We start from the raw sequence: 18,061 nt of genomic DNA on the forward strand, positions 1-18,061 counted from the left end.
GCCCCCCCCCCCATCGCTGAATGTCAAGGTGCGCGCCTGTATTTGTTGACCAATAATCCCCCCATGTACTGTCGTCTTTAACCAAACCCTCCTCTCGGAAAAACCCAAACCAAACATTACTCAAGCAATTTCTCTGTACTCCTACAAAAGGAAAACACCAAATTGTAAAAGGTTTTAATTAAGCATAAATAATCAAATCCAAAAATAACTTTGCAATCCATAGTAGTTCCACACAACCAGATTTATATTTTCAGACGTATTTCCAAATGTTTTAAACTACTCCATCAAACCCTCCAAACCTTAATCACTCCTTAATCATCCTGACACAGCTAAATTGTAAGCTATCTAATTAAACATTCATACAAATTTATACATCGACATTTATTTTACTCTATCTGTATTTTTTATGTAGGTTTGAAATATATCCGTTTACCTGATTATTTGTGTCCCAGTTGATGAGCCTAATCAACTAACCAATTAACCAACAAACTAACTAACCAACGAACCAACTAACTAATGAACCAAATAGCCAACCTAACATCTAATTATTTCAAACTACCAATCTGAAACAAAATGGATGTTGTTCAATCTCTCGAACTTGATACTATCCCTGGAGACAACACAGAGACCCAGCCAGGAGCCTCAGAAACCATGCACCAGGAATTCTCCCTACCTTCTACAGGGATACATGATCTGTAGCAAGCCAACCAACCACGTTCGCAACCTGGATGTGGACCTGAGACACAGCAATACCACCCCGACCTCTCCGACAACATCCTGCCTCTCACCTCTGCAATCCAAAATGTAATTCATATGAATTATTTCCAGGAACTGGATATCATTAACCACTAGTACATCTTAACTATGAAAACCAACTTGGATTGTTCCCTCTATAATTAATCCAACTTCCATGAAACCCAACAGACCGCCATGCCATGGTCATCCTCAACTCCTGCCTTTAACCACCAGTTAACCCTAACTACCTGATCCTCACCGCGGCTTTCCAGCACGCTATTCAGGAGAACGACATCGATATACTGAAAAATTCGACCAGTTATTCATCCTAAACATGAAATCCAATTTAGACTTTTTCTTTTATGACTACTCCAACTTCCATGAAACCCAACACCTCTGCGGCTTTCCAACATGCTATTCAGGAGAACGACATTGATATATATAAAAGTTGATAAACTGTGCAAAAGTCACTACTGTCAAGACCCTCATCCAAGATCTCCCTACTGACCTCCAACTTGTTGATCCTACATCAACTGCAGATCCTTCAACCAAACAAGACCCTTCAACCAAACCAGATCCTTCAACAGAACCAGATTCTGCAACTAATCCAGATCCTTCAATCAAACCAGATCCTTCAACCTCACCTGATCCTCCAATCGAACCAGAACCTCCAACCAATCCAGATCCTTCTACCAAACCAGATCTGTCAACTGAACCAGATCCTCCTACCAAACCAGATCCTTCTACAAAACCTGATCCTACAACTGCACCAAATCCTCCAACCAAACCAGATCCTAAGTTTCAACAATATTGTATAACCTAGAAAAATCCTCCTCTGTCTAGCCAAAGAACTTTCCTGATCAGAGTCCAACCAAATTCTGAGAATTTCTAAACATTTATTATTATGTTTTTTTTATGATTATTTATATCCAATAAACGTGAAAACAGAAGAAATCAAACTTAATATTTTTTGTGGCAATTAATGTGACCCCGTTATTGATGGACAAAAACTTGGTTAGTTTTTTCATTTTCAATTTTTAAGGTTTTAGTACCGAAACTACCCTTAAGGTTCCAACATTTGAAAACTAAACTCTGTAAAAGTTAAAATTTAAATAAATTGATATAAAATTCCTATTTAAAATAGAATCCAATAATAAAAAAAGAAATTTTTGATTGCTATTTAACGAAAAAGAAAAGGTGCAGATGGACGAAAAACTATGAATTGATAATAGATAGAACGCATGAAGCCCCCCTTAAGCAGGCGAATAAATTCTTTTTTTCATCTCGCGGATTATTTTGCAGGAATGGATTTCGAAGTTTGCGCGTTGTCTAGATTAAGATATTTCCAAATAAAAAACTGAAACTCTGACATTTTCTCTCAATATCCTCAACCTGTCAGTTCTCTATATTTTATCTTCCACATTGTTTAATGTGTGAAGGAATAGTTTCTCTTTTTATCGCTACCTGTCCTTCCTGTCCTCACTTCGGTCCCTTATCTCTCTCCACCATTATTGGTTCTCTTGGTGAGTCCTGGAGCCAGCCTGAGATAAAAAGACCAAACTTGTTTAATTATATTTATTATACGGGCACAGTTAAATATATTAATACTGTATATACATCAACTACAGCTAACATAGTATAATAATAGAAAGACATGTCTCAGGGCGTGAACGGCTTAAGTGGTCTGCAAGGCTCTAATTTCTCAAGTAAGGATGGGATAATTGAGTTTTGATGTTTCATTTTTTATCAGAGCAATTGGTGCAGGTTTTAAATAGTACAAGAAACACCCCCTTCTCCAGGGTTCTAAATCCAATTAATCTTTTAAAAATCAATATTTCAAATTTTGAAGTCAGATTTCTCAAACATTTAATTTTGATTTGAGCAGGGGGTGCTGAATAATGGTCCTGGTTCAACTGACAATTATAAAGATCAATGGTGTGCAGTGTTCCTGCTCAATAAAAGATCGGGTGACTCAATCCAAAAATATTTTCACAAATGGTGGCCACCTTTTTTACAAACATTTAGAGAACATTTCAAATTTATTTCTACATTTTAAAAAGTGCCCTTTCGGTAAATACGATTTCTATGGATATCTAATATTCCGTTTATTAGTTAAGTCATGGGAACAGTATTTAAACACTTGTACATACAAAACCTTGTACTAAACATGTACAGTATGCATCTCACATACGGTACATGAATAGGTACCTGTAGGCTTTGTATATTGTACACCTGGTATGTACAAATTGTACACAGTACACTAATTGTACACCTGATGTACTTAAATAAATTGTACACCTGGTATTCTGTACATAAGTTGTACACCTGGCACACTGTACATAAAAGTACTGATCTAGATTAAACCAATAACAAGAACTCTAGTTTACCCAACATTTTACATTTTAATTAGTTAAACCCCCTAATTAGGGTAATATTTGATTTTTTTTGGTAATTTAGGCTTTATATTTAAATTTATAGGTTTTTCCATATACATTATGTTGATAAATATTGTGTGCTGTTCTACATATATATGTTCACACCAAGAATGGAGGAAAAAGCTGAAATATTAAAGAATTATGAAGAATAATAAGTCGGTGGGGAATATGAAGTGGCTTAGGCAGTAAGCAGTAAAAACATAATAAAATAAAAGTCTTGAATTTTATTTTTTGAAAATTTTTCCTTATAAGTTTAGACAAATTCTGGTCGATTAAATCCGACATGATAGGAAGGACTTTCTCCCTCACAAAAAAAGTTGAGTGTTGACTTGAAGAAACAAATTTTATGGGACTTTTTATGGGACTTTTTATGGGACTTTTTCTCAGTGTGTATGTTTCAGACATGAATAGAAAGTTTTTGAGTCCTAGACAACATAATTGGTGTTAGGGACTAGTTTCATGTTCATATCCAAGGAAAGAAAAAATCTAACATGAAGTTAGAATGAACATTTTTACAAGAGTTACAAGTATACCGAAGCAAGCACATTATAAGAGGAAGGTGGTTATCATACATACTTCCAATGTCTCCGCTATTTACTAAAGTTTGATTAAATGGTAGATGATAAAATGAAATAAATGAATTGGAATTATGACAGAGCGCTAATTTTGCTGAATATCTCTCCTTTTCCCGAGTACATAGATACAGTTAGTTTCCGGAATTAATGACGAGACACTGGTTTGTTATGGAGGAGAGAGGGTTGGTTGACTTTTCAGAATGAATCTTCGTGTTGGAACCTGGGTCTCCACACTTAATCACAGCGCTCTTGCTCACAATCACAGCAGGTGGTTTTCGACCCAATTCTCCCAGATCCTGGCGCACTAGGTCAGCATAGTAGCTGGACCCTGCAACAAGCTGGAAACTTTTAAAGACAAATTTAGGATTTTTATCCAGGTTTGGTAGAGCTTAATTCCACTGGTTTACCCACGGTGGGGGAGTGTTCTCTGACTGGGGATTTTTTTATTTGAACTTATTCGGAATTTCTAGGTTTAACCTTTCTAGGTTTCTCCTGCTTAGTTTTACCCTTGCTGTTCTCTGTTCCCTGATTCATCATCGCTTGCTCCGTCCTAGAAAGTAGATTGTATTAGGTTTAGCCAAGTGTACAAGATATGAACAATTATTAATCCCATTAGCTAGGTTCTTTTTTCTCTATCCTATTCATAAATCTTGAATATATTAATCATAGGACAGAGTGGGAATCTTGACTTTTCTCAATATAACATTGTTATAAGAGATGCATTTTTTAAATATAATGTTAAAAGGATCTACACTATTCAGAATGAAGCGTACTGCAATGTTCATAAAGAAACTGACTTTATATAATTCCATCTGATACGATCCCAAATGTTGATTGATTGACATTAGGGGCAGAAATTAACAATTTTGTTGTGAAGTATTGGAAGTCAAGTTGTAGAATATTTTCTGTCTCTTATATTGTTTAGTGATATTTACACCTTTTAACACCCCAAATGCAGTACACAATTCTGAAGATGCAGTACACGTACACAAAAAATTTGCCAAACGTACTGCAATTTAAAAAAAGAAAAGTTTTGCATTATTTAGAATAAAACAAACGTACTGCAATTTATAGAAAGAAAAGTTCTACAATGTTTAGAATAAAATTTACTGCAATTTTTATAAAAAAAAGTTCTACAATGTTTAGAATAAAACGTACTGCAATGTTTACCTGCGACATTGCGGAATCCCCTTCGCTGACCGAACTACCGGTCATTTTATCACATTCCAGGGACTCCCTATTCTTCTCCTTCTCTCCGCAGATCAGAACTTTCTCTTCCTCATTCTCCTCCCGGTCATCTCCTACTCCGTTCTCCTTTACTCCGTTCTCAGTAGTTCCGCTAGTTCCGTTCTTCTGTTCCCCACTTCCTCCCTCTTCTCTGATATCCACCTCGTGTTTACTCGCGATGTAATGGATCAATCTAGAAAAAAAATTGTTATGGAACATTCTAAAACTAATCGCTCTAAAACATCATTTGGCCATGTCAAGTCCACGCACAATATGGGATTTCAATCAGTCGTCTTGACGTTTATTCGAAGCAAAAAAGGCAGAGTCAAGTTTGCAACAATATCTTTATACTAATTCATATATTAGATATCACGGATGTGTCTTCTTATGTAATTCAAACACATTGTTACATCACGAATTTCATCTTGCAATTTCAAACACTGAGAACTTGATATTTTTATTTTATATATGATAGATGAAACGGTGCATTGAGGGCTTATGCACATTTAATAACGTGGCAAAATTGTAAATCAATTAAAAACTGCACACGACTCCAGTAATATTAAATATAAGTCTATTCTTTTACAATGTATGCTAGACTAAATGCCGAGTTCCTGGCTGTGTATTGAATTGGGTAACCCCATTTTATTGAAATTTTGCGTTGACAGTTTAGGAATTAGTCTTGTCTTTCAAGGTTAATAGATTTCTTCTTAACATATTTCAGAATTTTTAAAGTACTTTTAAAAATAACGTTTGAAGGATAAAATGATAGGGACCGCCGCGACATTTGTGAAAAAGTTTAGATATTAAACGACGAAAATTAAAGATCGCTGTGGATATAAATGTAATTGATATTAATTGAAATTAATTATTATCAGCAACGATTTTTTTGTCTAAAAAATGACGGAATATTTTATTTTAGAAAATACAAAAAAACAAACATTATTTCTGGACTGAGCCTAAAAAAATTCAACACAATCATAAATATCAGGGAAACTTTTTCAAACTTCTTTTTGAATAAAATATTTGTTACCTTGTGGGTAAGGTTCCAGGGTTTAGTTGATAAAACTCAACAAGTTGAAGAAGATCAAAAAATTTGGTTTTTCCATCGTCCACAGTGTAAGTTACTCCATCCGCGTTTGATACCTAGGAAATCATAGCTCTTAATATTTGATCTACCAGGATAAGAATATTTGATCTACCAGGATAAGAATATTTGATCTACCAGGATAAGAATATTTGATCTACCAGGATAAGAATGGATCAATTTTATTGCGTCATTTCATTTTATGACTAATACATTTTTATCGTTGATAATAAAATATTTTATTATAAAATTAAACCCACGTATAAGAACATCAATTTTTCCTAGGTTAAATATGCATATTTGCACACTGTTTAATAAATATGGGTACCCCAGTGTTAGCAGGGGTACCCGGAGAAAAGATATTAAACCTACCCTTATTGTGCTAGTATATAGGGTACCCGGAGAAAAGATATTAAACCTACCCTTGTTGTGCTAGTATATAGGGTACCCGGAGAAAAGATATTAAACCTACCCTTGTTGTGCTAGTATATAGGGTACCCGGAGAAAAGATATTAAACCTACCCTTGTTGTGCTAGTATATAGGGTACTAGGAGAAAAGATATTAAACCTACCCTTTTTGTACTAGTATATAGGTTACTAGGAGAAAAAATATTAAACCTACCCTTGTTGTACTAGTATATAGGGTACTAGGAGAATATGACAGTAAACCTACCTTAAATGTATTGCAGGGGTACCCATAGTACCCAGAGAATATGATAATAAACCAACCCTTTCCATTAAGGGTACTCAGATAATAACAAAATAAACATAACCTTGTGTTACCGAGGTTACCCGGATGATAAGGAAAAGAACCTACCCTTGTGTTACCAAGGGTACCTAGAGACTAAAAAGATAAACCTACCCTTGTGTTAACAAGGGTACCTAGAGACTAAAAAGATAAACCTACCGGTAGAACTTGAGAATGAAACAGTTTCCCAGTATAAGTATAGGAGATCACAAACCCACCAGATACACTGCTCTCACGAACCAAGAAAACCCTGAAAAAGAATCAAAAATTAAAGAAACCCTAGCTTGCCAATTTAAAGGTGGGATAAATGCAAAAGTTTTTGGCTAAAAAGTTGTAATAAGAGACTTTTTTTCCATTGAAATAGTTTAAATTTTTGTATTCCATTTTTTAAAAGAAAATTACTATCCTTTGAAAAATCTGCTTCTGTATCCAGGTTAACTAATTTTAGCCAAGATTCCCCCCCCCCCCAGCCCAGGGGCCAACTGTAAACATGCAGCTCCTACATATATTCCCCTTCTCTAACCTACACTCACACATTCACAGATTTCAGTTCAGATAAATAGAGATATGTAGATTCAATATGTGATGACAGCTAGTTATCCAGATTATAAAGACTAGAGAGGTAGGTAGATAGTTAGTCAGGTAGTCAGATATTCAGGTAATCAGGTAGTCAGGTAGTCAGGTAGTCAGGTAGTCAGGTAGTCAGGTAGTCAGGTAGTCAGATAGTCAGGTAGTCAGATAGTGAGGTAGTCAGGTAGTCAGGTAGCCGAATCGTTCAGGGATTGGCAAGTTTTGATCGGACATACAAAAGACTGAGATTACTACTTTATAGAATTAGATGATGAACACCTACCCGTCGACAGCAGTATGCTGCTGCAGGATCTTATGTGCTCTTTCCCTGACAAGCCCTGCGTGAAACCAGGCTTGGGACTTGTGCACGTTCGCCTGGGTCTCCGTCAGCTTGTCCGATACGACTGCAGCTACTCGCCGTCTAGAATTTTCATAATTTTAATCTTTAAATCTCCTACTCTCCACCCTCTTACCTCATATTCAATCTTTAAATTTCCTTCTCTCCCCCCTCGTCCCTCATATTTAATCTTTAAATCTCCTTCTCTCCCCCCTCGTCCCTCATATTTAATCTTAAAATCTCCTTCTCTCCCCCCTCGTCCCTAATATTTAATCTTTAAATCTCCTTCTCTCCCCCCTCGTCCCTCATATTTAATCTTAAAATCTCCTTCTCTCCCCCCTCATCCCTCATATTTTATCTTTAAATCTCCTTCTCCACCCCTCGTCCCTCATATTTAATCCTAAGACTTTTACCCTGGAAAATGTTTTAGATTTATTTTCGAAAAAATTAAATTATCAAAATTTCCTCTTTCCGGCCCCAAAGAAAAAAATTCCCCCACATTCAGACACTTTTTTCCCTGGGATATTTTCACTTGTTCTTTTAAAGAATAGTTTGAATGATTCTCACCGGAACGGAACATATCCGTCCTTGCTGGTGGGTCCAGTCTTGTCGCATTTCCGGATATCCTTGGGATTGTCCAGAACCCGTCCTCCGTCCTCTCCGGAGAAATCCATCGCAACATACACCTTGGACCTGACGCTCTCCTGCAACATTATCAGAGTTTAGATAAATTCGGAATTTCTAAAAGCGATAAATTTTAGAAAACATTAGTTAAGAAGGTGACATGAGTAGAGTGAGGACTACAAAGATGTTTTCAAGGTTACGAGCCCACCCAATTTCAAGAAGTAGGACCTTAAAGTGCACAGATCAATGATTTAAAGAGCCATTGAAAATAATGGACTCTGTTTCAAGAAACAATGGATTTGCTTTTAAATCGAGAAATGAACATTTTTTTGCCGCCAAAGTTTTTTTTTTAAATTCAAGTTTTTTCCGTCAATAATTGTCAATCTTAACAATTAGCATAAACTGCCTGTAACGTAGATAAAAATGGATCGCTAAAATGGTTAGTTTTCCCTTAATGGGGTTAGAAAAATAATTTAACGTTCATTCATATTCTCTTAATCAATTCTTTATAACTTCAACAAACCTTATTGCTGGGAGAAAAATTAGTATAAAGGTCTAGTTCAAAAGAATTACTGGTTAAAGAGAGATAAAAAAATGTACTAATGGAACTAGAAGTAATGAATTAAAATAACATGTATCTTGTATGATGATAAAAATCTAAAAGAATAGCTTAAAACAGAAAACGATGAAAAATTAAAAATAAAGTTGGGGTTAGAACTTATTCAAACAACAATCTAGAGAATTAAATATAAGAACCAATAATAACCAGTTAAATCTAGAATCCATTGGTTGTTAATAAAAAGGTTATTCACTTATAAACGCCCCCCCCCCCTCCCCCCACCCAGCATATTTATTCTTGGTAATAATCAACAACCACTCCCCTCGTTAAATAAGATTATCCCTTATAAGCAGCCTTGTTGTAATGGGTTTTCAAGTGTATTGTGCATATTATTTTGCATATTTATTGCAAAAATAAACATGAAGATTGCATACATAATACATGTATGCGCCCCACCCTAAAAACTCTAAGAATGTGACGATGCAAAATCTTGGTTATGTAATCACAGATGTTGAGAAGAAATATGTTAAAAAAAACTGGAAAGAACAAGTTTTGGGAAAGTTAGAAACTTGAAATTTATTGTTTCCTCCTGGAAGAGCAATTACTCATCAAGCAGGGCAAATTTGTTACGTTTTTTTACTACTTTTATGGACATTGATGCAGGACATAAAATCCTAGCTTTTAGATAAGAATTATGTTATGTGGGTAGATAGATAGGATAGGGGGGATTAAAGATTTCGAGTAGAAAAAAACTGGCAGTTAAGAGGCAGTAATGGCTAACTTTAGAACAGAATGGATTATGTCACAGCCCACCGTTCTGCTTTAAAGAATGTTTTTACGGACTCTAGTCGGACATTTATGGTGCGGAATTTTATTTCATGATTTATTGAGAATGAATTGTTTTGAAAACTTACATTTGGGAGTTGGAAGCTTGTGTAGTCCTCGGGGTTGAAATGTTTAGTCTTTCCTTGCTTGGCTTTTAGATTCCGACAAGACTCACGGATCCGTTTACTCAACTGAAAATACATTTTTTATTCATTGTTTAGATTAACTAATAATTAATTTTCTAATTATCTCTCAATCAGCTCTTTATGATCATTTAGTTGCTCTATCTATCAGCACTTTAAATCCTACAGTTTTTCTATTTATCACCGCTTTCTTCAGTTCTTTATAATTCTATAGTTTGTCTATCTTTCTATTTATCACCGCTTTCTTCAGTTCTTTATCATTCTATAGTTTGCCTATCTTTCTATCTATCAGCTCTTTATGATCTATTCTATTTATTTATCATCTTTTTCATAATTCTAGTCTATTTTTGATCCGCCTTAAATAACCCTTTAGTTTATTACTGTTAATCTATATTTGTATGTTGTATGTATAGCTCTATTTATTTCTTTAATTCATTCATCAATTTATTATCCTTGATGTATTTATCAGCTATATCATTCTATCAGTTCATTGAGCAATAAAATATCAAATATCTTGCTGAAAATGAAACTGTTTTTCTAATCTTTCAGAATTTATTTTCAATCATGGTTTTATTGTTCCTTATGAACTCAAGCTAAAATTTTAAAATTTTAAAAAGTTTTGAAATTTAACTTTGAAAGAGGTTCATCATCATAGAAAATGGAATTCTTTTTTTTAAAGCTTGTTTTAGCCTTAAAACGTACCCCTGCCTGCACCGTTCAAGGATATTTAAAAAAAACCTTTTCTTCAAATTACACAGCGAAAGGACACTTGAAATCTTTAATATTTTTCGCAAAATATATTTCCCTTTTACAGTGTACGATAACGTGACCCCGAATTTATCATGCTGGTTTTAATTCTAACCTTACAACAAAGTTTAATTAAGGAGGAGTGCATGTTAATCTTCTTTTAGTTTTCTTGAAAACGAGCATAGACTATTTAATTCACCACATTAAAAAATACTCAGATTTAAAATATGATTTTTATTTTCTTAAGCCAAAACTTTAATCGTTTAAAAACTTGGCATGTGCTTTAATCATGAATAATTTTATTCTTCATTTCTTTGATAGGTCATAAAATGTTACGAAAGATGCAGGCAGAATTATACACCTAAAAACCTAATTGTAAACTCCTACAAAAACAGATTTGTGTAACACCAGAAATAGATCCAATTTACATAGTCATTCTAAAACTTTCTTTAAATCTAAAATCTAACTGGGCATCAAGGGGGAGGGGCTCTGATTTAAGTTAAAACAGAAGAGAAATGTTTAAATGTGAAAGGTGAGCACTATAAGGGAGGCAGAGCAGGTGTGTATTTATATAAAATTCTTTTAACGTGTGTTTCTGAAATCAACGTACATGTTTCTTAAATCAATGTACGTGTTCTTGAATTCAGTATAAGTGTTCATGAAATTAGAGTACATGTTCCAAAAAGCAGTGAGTATAGATGTGTTTAAGGTGTGAGAGTGTGAGTATAGATGTGTTTAAGGTGTGAGAGTGTGAGTATAGATGTGTTTATGGTGTAAGAGTGTGAGTATAATTGTGTTTAAGGTGTGAGTGAGTGAGTATAGATGTGTTTAAGGTGTGTGAGTGTGAGTATAATTGTGTTTAAGGTGTGAGAGTGTGAGTATAGATGTGTTTAAGATGTAAGAGTGTGAGTATAGATGTGTTTAAGGTGTGAGTGAGTGAGTATAGATGTGTTTAAGGTGTGAGAGAGTGAGTATAGTAATGATGGTCTATCCAGGAGAAGGAGGGCTCTAGTAGAAGATACAACCTTGAGGAACATAAACCGGATCCTACTATATCGGCCTAGTCACTAGCCAGGCCTTTTCATACACGGAGAAGTCAGCTGGGAGAGAACATCTTTAGTTTTTTGTTTGTTTATTTTGATAATAAACGCATAGTTTGAAAATAGAAATTCAACTCGGATATTATCTGTGTGGATTAAAGCTGAAGAAAGTCTGTTTAAATCCTGAGGAATAATTATGAAGATTGGATGGTTTGATTAAACCTCTCCAAGCATTAGATCCAAACCTAGATATCTCCACTCTTTGAATTAATCTAAATTCGAATCTCAAAATTTCATGTTTTCAAACTAAATTCTCATTCTGTGTGAAATCGATCAAGTTACATCATTCTAGATAAAAACAGATCCAGGAATTTTGAGTCAGAATAATGAATGCAACAAGCTTTTAATCAGAAGGATCGGAGATTTGGTAGGAGCAGGGGAGGAAGATAGAAGAGAGGAATGGATTCAGGGAAGGTAAAGATGGATAAGGAAAAAAGATTTGACAGAAAAGATGAAAATGGAGGGATAAGGATGGACGGAAAGAGAAATTAAAGGATGGAAGGGAGAAGGAAGGATGGATGAAGGGAGAAGGAAGGATGGATGGACGGAAAGAGAAATTAAAGGATGGAAGGGAGAAGGAAGGATGGATGGACAGAAAAAAAAGAAAATTTAAATCCAGAGTTAGAGAATACAGAGAGTAAAGAGTACAGAATTTGAGACAGGTAATCTAGAGTTAGAGAATACAGAGAGTAAAGAATACAGAATTTGAGACAGGTAATCTAGAGTTAGAGAATACAGAGAGTAAAGAGTACAGAATTTGAGACAGGTAATCTAGAGTTACAGAATACAAAAACCAAAATATTTAAGTTAAAGTAAAAAATGTTCTGTGACAATATGACAATGGAATACCCATTTGGAATATTTGATTCAGTTTTTGAACAGTCATACTGCATACTGCATAGAGCTAAATCGGATCTGTTTCCATGTACTATTATAACGGGGACATATTTTCAGTCCTTACTCCGGGTTGCATGGATCCATGGTGTAGTATAGTGTTCTTGTTGTGTTGAGCTTCTGAGTGGTTGTAAGAGGGGCCTGTTGTGTGAAAATGAAAAGAAATGGATAGATAGATAGTTGGATAGAAAGATAGAATACTTTATACAAAGAGTGTATTATTAGTATTATGATAGGCCCGCTATCAAACTCGCTGATTAATAAGCCCTGTAATTTAGCCACGCTCCGTAAAATCAATAATCTTCTGTAGTCAAGCAATTAATGCATAATTTACAATTTATTACACTGGTTTTCCTTTAGAACCAGCCATTCCTGTCATCCATAATATATATTATATACTCCTTGTTTCTACTCCATTGATCAAGTAATCAAGTATTTCACAGTTAGAAACTATAGGAACGATCGAACCATTAACAGAAGGCGTCAAAACAAATTGAATTATTTTCTGTTCAACCCTAAATCCATCTGTTTTCATTTTCTTCAAAATATGTCGGAATATATCTAACTTAAGAGTTTTTGTTTGATTGAAGATTTGCAGACTTGGCTCAAATCTCCGCCAAGATTCATCTTTCTCTCATACTCTTCAAACCCTTTCCAGAGCTTCAGCCAGGTTTAATCTTTCTCTTTTACTCTTCCAACTATTCAAGACCTCCAACCAGGTTTAATCCTTCTCTTTTACTCTTCCAACTATTTCTGAGCTTTAGCCAGGTTTAATCTTTCTCTTTTACTCTTCCAACTATTCCTGAGCTTCAGCCAGGTTTAATCTTTCTCTTTTACTCTTCCAACTATTCAAGACCTCAAACCAGGTTTAATCTTTTTCTTTTACTCTTCCAACTATTCAAGACCTCCAACCAGGTTTAATCTTTCTCTTTTACTCTTCCAACTATTCCAGACCTCCAACCAGGTTTAATCTTTCTCTTTTACTCTTCCAACCTTTCCAGACCTCCAACCAGTCTAATCTTTCTCTTTTACTCTTCCAACCTTTCCAGAGCTTCAGCCAGGTTTAATCTTTCTCTTTTACTTATCCAACTATTCCTGAGCTTCAGCCATGTTTAATCTATCTTCTTTAATCTTTCAATCCTTTAAGCCGGGTTATTTTGTTTTCTAACCTCGTTTGATATTTCATATGCATATATTCCAAAAACGAACAGGTAGAATATCTTAACAGTTTTAAATCTATCTGGCCCTTTTCCACAGTTTTCTTTTATATATTTAGCAAGTATCCGTGCTTTTAGTATTCATTGAAACTTTTAGACTCTTCCTAGGTTCTACATGAGAGCTGGGTTTCACATTTCTCCTGTACACTTTAAACCTTTCAAGCTCTTACCAGGTTAAATACATCTCCTTTACTCTTCAAACCTTCAAGTACCAGAGTCAGGTTTTTCTCTTATCTTCTTTAATCTTTCAAGTTTATGCCCTCCGGTTAACGAGTCAAGTCCAACTTTCTGGCAAGGGAAGCTTAGAGTGAGGACAGAGAACACTGCTCAGAGGACGAAGTTTTTGTGACTCAAGCTAATCTTATGTTCAACTTTTACAAGTTAACTGTCACAATAGAACTCGAAAGAAGGAAATACTCAACTGAACTTAAGTCCAATTGCAAGGTTATAAACTTTGGCCACCGGTTCTTTTTTTATGTTATTTTTATGGTTGTCTAGACGCAATCTTAGTTAAGTTTGTTTCTCCTGTAAATCGTCTACATGTTCACCAGATTACAGTTTTATATCCAGTACAAATATCTAGTATATAAATCCAGTATATATATCTCCACTACATATATCTAGTACATACATCCAGTACAGATATCCAGTACATATATCTATTATATAAACCCAGTAAAGATTTACAGCCCATATATCTAGTACTTAAATCCAGCATAAATATGCACTAAAAATATCCAGTAGAAATATCCACTACAAATATCCAGTGCATACACAGGGTGAGTAAAAAACACAGGGATTATCGATGTTTTGGACAACATTTTCAAAAGTAATATTTTGTTCGGATTTTATGCAGAAATAAAACAAAATGTGATAATGTTTATTTTGTTGTTTTTCAAAATTTCACGAAAATACATCAAAAATTGAAAGAAATATAAAAAACTCCGTAAAAAAATTAGAGTGGAAATATATGACTTCAAAAATGCTAATAATAGGTTATTTTCTTTTGTTATATCTCATTCAATTTTTGATAAATTTTTATGAAATTTTGGAAAATAATAGAATAAACATTTTTCATTAATTTTTCAAAAATTTGATTCTTTTCCAAAAAAAGGTTTTTAATCACATTTATTTATGTTCCTAAAATCTTAACAAAATTTTTTTTGAAAATTTTGTCTAACACATCGATAATCCCTGTTTTTATTTTTTGACTCACCCTGTATCTAGTACATGTATCCAGTGCAAATATCCTGTACATAAATTCAGTATGAATATCCAATACAAACATCAAGTACATATATCCGGTACATATATACAGTACAAATATCAAGTGCATATATCCAGTACATTTATGAAGTAAAATATCCAGTACAAATATTCAGTACATATATCCAGTAAAAATATCCAGTACGTCTATAGAGAATGTGCATTTTGCGCTTTGAATTAATTATCAAGTGTACGGCAGGATTCCAAAAAGGACGTGAATTCTGTTTATTTTAATTATCTAACAGACAAAAAACCGTCACCGAAGTATTGATATAGCAATGAAAATTTAAACCTGAACCCTCTCTTTAATTTAGAATTCCTTTGACACTAAGTTTTGACTAGTTTTAATGCGACAAGACACGATGAGAATATGTTGGATCAAATTAAGATTGGCAGAAGCAGAAGCTGATTTTAAACTTAGATTTATGAGAATGTGAAGGGCCGGGGAATATCATAAAGTGATAAAAAAAAAGAATCGACTTTGAACCAGAGAAGTTACAGTGTTTACATAAATCTGTATGTTGTATAGCGTATACTGTAAAGTACCCAGATAAGTATATTGTATAGCGTATACTGTAAAGTACCCAGATATGTATATTGTATAGCGTATACTGTAAAGTACCCAGATATGTATATTGTAAAGCGTATGCTGAAAAGTACACAGATATGTATATTGTATAGTGTTTATACTGTAAAGTATCCAGATATGTAAAGTGTAGAGTGTAGAACCCAGATATGTATATTGTAGAGTGTATACTGTAAAGTACCCAGATATGTATATTGTATAGTGTTTATACTGTAAAGTATCCAGATATGTAAAGTGTAGAGTGTAGAACCCAGATAAGTATATTGTATAGCGTATACTGTAAAGCACCCAGATATGTATATTGTATAGCGTATACTGTAAATTACCCAGATATGTATATTGTATAGCGTATACTGGAAAGTACCCAGATATGTATATTGTATAGCGTATACTGTAAGTACCCAGATATGTATATTGTATAGCGTATCCTGTAAAGTACACAGATATGTATATTGTATAGTGTTTATACTGTAAAGTATCCAGATATGTAAAGTGTAGTGTAGAACCCAGATATGTATATTGTAGAGTGTAGAACCCAGATATGTAAATTTGTATTGTATTGTGTATAGAACCTAGATATGTAAAGTATATAGAACCCAGTTATGTATATTGTAGTGTATAGAACCCAGATATGTAAATTGTAGAGAGTAGAACCCAGATATGTATATTTATATTGTATTGTGTATAGAACCTAGATATGTAAAGTGTATAGTGTATAGAACCCAGATATAGATAGTTGTGGTGTGAAGCAGGAATAAACCCCTCGGGCAAATATACTTTTGTCAGAGCTAAGCTAGGTTAGAATAAAGACGAGCATGGTTTGAGCAGGTTAGAGGAGGTTCAGGCTGTGCAGCCTGCATCAGTGATTAGGTTCAGAAGGATACACGATCTACACATTATATCTCAAACTCAGGCAACCCTTAGAACCTAAAGCTATCTGGGTTTTAACGTTCTCAGCAATAAAAGTTCTGGCATATTTGCTAAAATTTTCTTGCTACCGATTTTGAAACAGTTTTTTAAAATTTTTGGTATTTTTAATTTAGTTTTTTCTTCTTAATAATTACTTTAGTTTTAACTCGTTCTCTCTCTCCACTCTGATATCCCACCCTGTACACTAACTAACCTTAGAAAGCTTGTTAGCCGACGACGAAGTCCAGTTTGCCGAGGCAGAGTTTGATGTTGCTGAGGAGTTAGTAGAGATAGATGATCGTTCAGTGTCCCAGTCCCTACCCTTCAACCCTCCCCCCAGTATAGGCATTCTACGATCTATTCACTTCAAAATTTCATCTGAAAATATCATAGGATTTAAAACTTAATTATTTATAGATTTAAAATGTTAGCATGATTTGATTTAAATTTGTGGAAACGAATCCAAACTCTACTTTTTCGTCATCGGAGATTACCTTAATTGGCTGAAAAGTTGGTCTCCGATGCTGCTTTTAGAAAAGGGATTAATGCTAAGTTTTGTCAAATTGCAGGATCAAGTTTATTGATAAATTAAACTTTTTGATCGAATGTCAAAACTTTTTTTTAATTTAAAAGAACCTTCTCAGAGAATAATTTCTTGCAGTATTTATATCAGTTTTATCATAGTAAAGTAAACAACTTTGAAGTCTGAACCCATCAGTACGATATAAAGTACCCATCAGCCTACACCTCTTTATATACACATAACGCTTGTCTGTTTTTTTTTGTGTCTAATAAACGTCAAAACTGCTGAACCGATCGGGCCCAAATGTTTAAAGTAGCTTATTAGACAGCATGGAAGGTTTATGACCCGGTCGAAATTATTACCTAACAATTTTATAATTAAAATTTTTTGCATTTATTTTCAGTTCAAAGAGAAATGGAGGCTTAAAAAGCAACATTTAAAGTTAAAATTGTTTCTAAAAAAGGTTATTTATAATATATTATACATTTTACTATATAAATATATATAAATATATACTGTATATGTATCAGCTCTATTGAGGAGCAAACAGGATGAAATATGCAATCTGATCTGATCTGATCTACTTGAGCTTAGAAACTCAACCTGGACCTTGCACCGTATCAGGTTAACATAAAAACTAGAAATCTATGTATATGTTAAATATATTATATAAATTTTGTATATAATCAATTTTGATTAACTTATTGCAAGACTTTAAAAGAATTTTTCAACAATTGTAATCCTTGTTCTAGTTTGAAATATAATCTTAGTATCGTTATTACTAAAATTACATCTATAAATAAGAAATTGTAAACTCCCAAAGTAACTATATATATATATATATATATATATATATATATATATATATATATAATCTTAGTATATATTTCCCTCCGTTAAGCTGAGGCAGCAGTGCTTAATTTGAATTTATATAAAAAAGGGGGAATAATTTAT

At 33.8% G+C, this 18,061-nt stretch overlaps 1 protein-coding gene across 1 annotated transcript; it reads right to left on the reverse strand.

Moving 5' to 3' along the window:
- Positions 1-2,295: 2,295 nt before the first annotated feature.
- Positions 2,296-16,967, reverse strand: LOC111704733 (uncharacterized). The gene is made up of 8 exons (XM_023477064.1): positions 16,799-16,967; positions 9,812-9,913; positions 8,282-8,418; positions 7,661-7,798; positions 6,967-7,057; positions 6,006-6,118; positions 4,916-5,165; positions 2,296-4,295 (listed from the first exon to the last, which is right to left on the reverse strand). The coding sequence occupies exons 1-8, from the start codon at positions 16,931-16,933 to the stop codon at positions 4,248-4,250; spliced, it is 1,014 nt and encodes a 337-aa protein (XP_023332832.1). The 5' UTR covers positions 16,934-16,967; the 3' UTR covers positions 2,296-4,247.
- Between the last annotated feature and the right edge of the window lie 1,094 nt (positions 16,968-18,061).

The sequence above is a fragment of the Eurytemora carolleeae genome, unplaced genomic scaffold (genome assembly GCF_000591075.1).
Source record: "Eurytemora carolleeae unplaced genomic scaffold, Eaff_2.0 scaffold2, whole genome shotgun sequence".
NCBI lineage: Eukaryota > Metazoa > Arthropoda > Copepoda > Calanoida > Temoridae > Eurytemora > Eurytemora carolleeae.